This window comes from Chionomys nivalis, chromosome 1, assembly GCF_950005125.1.
Source record: "Chionomys nivalis chromosome 1, mChiNiv1.1, whole genome shotgun sequence".
Lineage (NCBI taxonomy): Eukaryota > Metazoa > Chordata > Mammalia > Rodentia > Cricetidae > Chionomys > Chionomys nivalis.
Genome location: NC_080086.1, coordinates 30,737,203 through 30,743,202, shown reverse-complemented (window position 1 = coordinate 30,743,202; position 6,000 = coordinate 30,737,203). Strand labels below are relative to the sequence as shown.

Sequence of the window (6,000 nt, the reverse complement as noted above, 5' to 3'; positions counted from 1 at the left end):
ACCCAAAGATTGTCTGGGGTCACTTAACTTGGCAGAACAGACCAGTTTTTGCTTGCCTGCATAGATGTTGAAGGTCTTCTTGTGGTTTGCCCCTTTAAAAATCTTTCCCTTGCCTCCCTTCTCATGGCAATCTCAAATTCAGCTCAGAGGTTGTTCATCCTGCTAGTCGCTAATAAATAAATCTTTATTATAATTGGATTGAATCTATGGTCTTTACTCAGGGATCACAAACTCCATCATTTCAGGGTGCCCTGGGTTTCCTATCAAATGAGAATGAGGAGAGATAAATGTGTACCCAAATAAGGAGAGGGAGAAAAACCTCGGTAAAAGATATTTAATGTCAGAGGGACACTGTACATCTGGGCAGAGATGTATGAAGACACAAGGCAGTAGATGTGACCTGCCAGCATTTGTGAGGCCTCCCGACAGGAGAAGCGACAGCAACATGCTTCCCGCTCTGTGCAAGAAGCATTTCATCCCCAGTCAGAACCCAGGCTGGCTCGTGTCTTCCTTGGTGGAGCAGGTTAAGTGACCATCTTTCTCTTGGATAAGGAGCTTGCGGCAGGAGCTGGTGACATTCATATCAGAACACAGATCCAGAGTCCAGGGAGGCACAGGTCCCTTACAGGTCACCAGTCAGAGGGACTTGAGACCTCTTCCCAATACTGAAAAAGGAGCCTGCCTCCCTTTCCTGCAATTATGTACTCAAATGATCAAAGAAGCAAGTGCTGGGACCTTTACTAAAGCAATCTCCACTCTGGGGAAGACCTGGGCCACCACTGGGGTTGTTAGGTCTCCACCTCCCACAGGGCCTCTGGGTCTCCTGGCCAGGGTCATAGATCCTCATCTTCTCCAAGAACTGCAGACCTGAAACCAGCACATCTCCTTCTAATTCTTTCCTGGAGGCCATGGCGCAGAGACACTCTCAAGCCCCTGTGTCCTGAGAGTCCTGGCTAGAAAGCAAGGAAGAGCCCATTTCTCTCCCACCGGCTACAGATACCAGCAAAGCCCAGTCCTCACAGAGGGCCAGCATCTCTTAAGTTCTTCCTCTCCCTTTTCTTCTCTTGCTTATTTATCAACCATCCACTCATTTGTACAAATATAAAATATATTTAGATAGATTTATATAATATAGACTTTTGGGAGGCAGAGAGGAGTGGGCTGGAGGCATGGGTGTCATCATTTACAGACATACTGGTCCACGATCTCAGTGCATTTTTTGCACCTGACAAAGCAACACCAGTGGAACCTGCAGTGGCAACGCTCCACCTGGACGCTCTTGAAGCGGTCATAGCCGCGGCCACAGCACATGAGCTCACAGCCATCCATGCCCTCTGAGGTCTTGTTGCAGAGGCGGCCCTGGGTGCCCAGTGAGCCTGTGGTCTCATTGCGCAGGCAGTAGTCAGGGCTGGGGTCCACGTAGACCAGGTCCTCCGGGGTGGGCTGGTTGAAGCGGCTGTTAGCCAGCTCCAGCTTGCCCTGGCGGGTGACACGCATGGCCGCGGCACTGTCGTACTTCTCCTTCAGCCGGTCCCCCACCTTGCGGAACTCAGCCAGCTGGAGCCAGCAGGTCTTGAGGCTGCAGGACCCTGAGACGCCGTGGCATTTGCAGGCGACGTCAGCCATCTTATACACAGCCTGGGGGAAGAGAAAGCCGAGTAAGAGGGAGAATCCTTCACAGAGTGGGTTAAGTAGGTGGGGAGAAGAGGTGGGCCAGTGAACCCAGCAGCAAAAAAGGACCTGCTGCCAAGCCTGACAACCTGGGGGATCCCTGGAGCTTACAAGAGAGAAGGAGCAAACCAAATCCTATAGTACTTCCAAATACCCATCTTCAAAAAACTCTTTTTAGGGGCTGGAGAGATGGCTCAGTGGTTAAGAGCATTACCTGCTCTTCCAAAGGTCCTGCGTTCAATTCCCAGCCACCACATGGTGGCTCACAACCATCTGTAATGAGGTCTGGTGCCCTCTTCTGGCCTGCAGACATGCACACACACAGAATATTGTATACATAATAAATAAATATTTAAAAAAATCTTTTTAAAATGTGTGTGTATGTGTGTGTGTGTGTGTGTGTGTGTGAGAGAGAGAGAGAGAGAGAGAGAGAGAGAGAGAGAGAGAGAGAGAGAACACACGTCCCTTGGCCTCAGTGTTCACATCAATGTCAGAGGACTTTTGGGTAGTCAGTTCTTGACGTTTACCTTGTTTTGAGGCAGGATCTCTCTTGTCTCGTTCTCTCATAAGATTATTCTGTGCATGTGGAGGTCAGAGGGCATCTCTCAAGACTTAGCTCCTTTCTTCTACCTTTACGTGGGTTCCAGGGCTCACATTTGGGTGCCTTTACGTACTTGAGCCGCCTTGCTGGCCCCTCTCACTTCTGCAGCTCCCCCACATACTCCAGGCTAGCTGGCCCACACATTGCCGGGAGAGTCTCCAAGCTGTTTCCCTCATTGCTACAGGAGTGCAGGGGTTACAGGTGTGCATTCCTGCATGGAGCTTTTACTGAGGTTCTGGGGACCCTAATGGGTTTATTAGACTTGGGCAGCAATTGCTTCTACCCCCTGAACCATCACTCCACCGACTGAGCTACTTCCCGCCCACGTCCCACCCCACCCTTCATTTTCTTTAAGTGGAATCTTGTTCTGTTGTGCAGGCTGTTCCCAAACTTTGAAGCTCGAGTGATCTTGCCAGTCTCCTGAGTAGCTGGAACTACAGATGTGAGCCGTTGCTCCTGGCTCAAACTTTCTATGTTGATCCAATTTTCAAATAGATACAACCCAACAAAACATGTCTAGCCTTTGCACAATATGGAGCACAAGTCAGAAAAGAAAGGATTCAGTTGTGTTCTATGCTGTCCTGGCCTGACTCAGTCCAAAGTCCTCCCAGATCATACTAAATTCCTCTCAAACGGAATGCCTCCTGCTCTAGGGCTGGCAATAGGTTAGCATGCGCTTCCTGGGAGCCATCACATCTGCAGACAGGTCCCCTACCCATCCCTCATTCTCGGCTGGGAGAGACTGGGAGTATGGGGTAAGGTCAAACCTATGCCCTGGGAGCATGGTGGTGAGCCTACCCATATGAACATTTGTTCCAGAACAAATCGACTTCGGAAGTCACCGAACCTTGACTCTGTGGAGTGGGCTTAAGCTTGAGCTACTTCAAACTCAAGATTATAAAGCAGAGTCGAGCAGAGAGCTGGGCACTAAGAACTTTTCAACAGAGACCACTGATGCAGCAGCCTTGGCAGTCGGCCCACGGCACAAAAAGCAGGGTAAGAATGCATCTCTGCCTCAGGACATTTTCCTGGCCACAGCGGTTGTCCCCAACAGAATCGGGGCTCATTTCTCCAGGGTTTCCCTTAGATTTCTTTTCAAGAGTTCCCGGACTGTGTCTTTATTCAGTGCCGAGCAGAGACCACCACAGGGGCCAGAAGCAGCAGCCATTAACGGCAGCCCTTGGACTAGTTAGGAGGTTGTTTTCCTAATAGGGAATCATTCCCACGACTTTTCAGTGGAGAAACTGAATCTCTCCAGAGAGTCTTGGGAACCTATCAGGCCCATGCAGAAGGGAGCTAGCATAATCACTTCTGGTAGCTTATGTTGGCTTAGCATAGGAGAGGGAGGGAGACCTTCTCCCATGGTGAAAGGCAGGCGCACTTGGCCTGACAGCTACTAAGGACACCTCCCACACCCCACTCCAACCAATCAGGAACTTCACAGACTCTGCAGTTACCTTCTGGCCCAAATCACACTCCTGGGTTCTAGCCTGCCTCTCTCTAGAAATGGTCTTTTGCTTATGGAGGGAGCAGCATTTGATGACGTGGAAAGGGAAGCATTAAGAGTCTGCGACTGTGTACACAGTAGCTGCCGAGCCACCAGGGAGCAGGATAAATCTCTCTCTAAAGGGAATAAGTCCCGGGGGAGGGGCAGAGGAGGGAGGAAACAGCTCACAGATACGGATAGGACCCCCACACACACCCCGCCCAAGCCTGAGAAAGAATGCTGTCTCCCTTCACTATGTAGAAATCCGCCCTGTCCTTGCTCTAGAGGAAGACACTGCAGACATTGTAACAGCTGCTCTTTTGTGAAGAAAGAGAAGGGAGTGTTAATGTGGGGCCCTTCCTGCTCACTAAAAAACTAACACAGTGCGGGGCTGGGGATGGAGTTCAGGGTAGAACACTTGCCTAGCTTGTGTAACACCCTCAGTTTGATCCCCAGAGTCACAGAAGGTGACAAAATGCTTTAAAAATGTTTTGGTCCCAGTTAGTAATGTGGTAGTCACACCTATAATCTCAGCACTCTGGGGGTGGGGGGTAAAGGAGGAGGACTGCCATGAGTTTGTGGCTAGCCTGGGCTACACAGAGAGCCCCTGTGTCATTCTTAACACTCCCTCCCCATTTTTTATTTTTAAGATTTGGGCTTGCTGACTAATGCCTGTAATCCTAGCACCCAAAAGGCAGAGGCAGGAAGATTGCTGTGGGTTCAAGGCCAGCCTGGGCTACAGAGCCAGTTCCAGGCTTGCTAGGGCTGCATACAGTGAGACCCTTTTTCAGGTAAGTGTTGCTTTTGTTTTCATGTTTTGCTGTTGTTTACTTTTTGTGCCACTCCAAATATTAAGGTCCCAGGCCACACCCATTTCATAGTACCATACTCGGTACATGATAGGTATGTCACTAGTGAGACACAGGCAAATATTAAGGTCCCAGGCCACACCCATCTCATAGTACCATACTCGGTACATGATAGGTACGTCACCAGATTAGACACAGGCTTTCACCCTCCCTCCCTGAAGTCCTTTCATTTTTTTTTTTTTAAGGTAGAGTTCACCCCAGTTGTCCTAGAACTCGCTCTGTACACCACATTGGCCTTGAACTCACAGAGATCCACATCCCTCTGCCTTTTGAGTGCTGGGATTAAAGGAATCTGCCACTGTTGCCCAGCAGGCCTTTTTATCTGCAAAGACCTCCTTGTGTGCTTGAGCAGTACCAGCTGGCTGGGCTTGCCCCTGTGTCCACAGGAAGCTGCCAGGGTTGCTTATGGGCCCAGAGAGGCTCCTGCCACAGCACATGGGGCTTCTGCTGTTGGACAAGATGGCAGACGGCAGGCAATCCGTTGCTGCTCTCGCTTACTCTGATCTTAAAGTTCTAGTCTGGGCTCTTTTCAACCCTGCCCTTGTGCAATGCTCCACGGAGAAATCTTTGTGCAGATGAGGAGGTGAGAGCCAGACCTAATACTGTCGTCCCGGGTGGTGACTGATGCTTGGCGCTCCTTGGACAGGGATTAGAGAAAATGGAGGGACAAGCATTCCCACCCTGGAGCAGCCTGTGGCGGAGAGTCAGAGGGCTGAGGAAGAGGTGTGCGCGCAGTCTGGGGGAAGGAGCTAAAGCCTGGGAGCCAGACAGAGGAAGGCAGCAGAGAAGGGGCCAGGACAAACAAATGATTAAGGGCAATAAAACAAGGAGCCAGCAAGAGTAGGGTCAAACTGTGAAGGGAAGGGAGGCGATGTCTCCCCTCTACCTTCAGTACAGATCAGAATGCCGCCTAGTTCCTGGCACTGCCGCAGTGCCGGGTATGAGCTCAGAGCAGGGCTGACACAGGGCCCCTCCCTCCTTCTGTGAAGCAGACCTCTTTCTTAGCCATGAGGAGGCTACGCAGAAACTGCTCTTGTAATCGTGTGCTGGACTGTGCGAAGCCCAGTGAAGGGTGTCCCAAGAACCACAGCCAGCAAAGCTGACCCTCACCAGGGAGAGGCAGGGTGAGAAATACCCCGAGAAAGGGAGAAAGGCTTCACTCGGGCTCCGGTGCAAGAAGCCTCTAGGGAGCGGGAAAGATCTTAAGGTTTGGTTGGCTGTTGAGTTCAGGCCTATTTTGTTTTGTTTTTGAGGTCTCACTTAGCTTGGCTCTGAACTAGGCTCAAGCGATCCTCCTGCCTCAGCCTCCTTTGTACCTGGGATTATAGATGTCTGATCTTGAAAGAGGGTAGAAAGTGGGCATCCAAGAGCTA

General features: G+C 50.7%; 1 protein-coding gene across 1 annotated transcript in view; it reads right to left on the bottom strand.

Annotated features, from left to right (window-relative positions):
* Positions 1–370: 370 nt before the first annotated feature.
* Positions 371–6,000, bottom strand: part of Wnt5b (Wnt family member 5B) — a 107,741-nt gene continuing 102,111 nt past the window's right edge. The window contains exon 5 of the mRNA XM_057781835.1: positions 371–1,638. Within this exon, the coding sequence (XP_057637818.1) occupies positions 1,180–1,638 (459 nt within the window). The 3' untranslated portion in view covers positions 371–1,179. The remainder of the gene's footprint in view (positions 1,639–6,000) is intronic.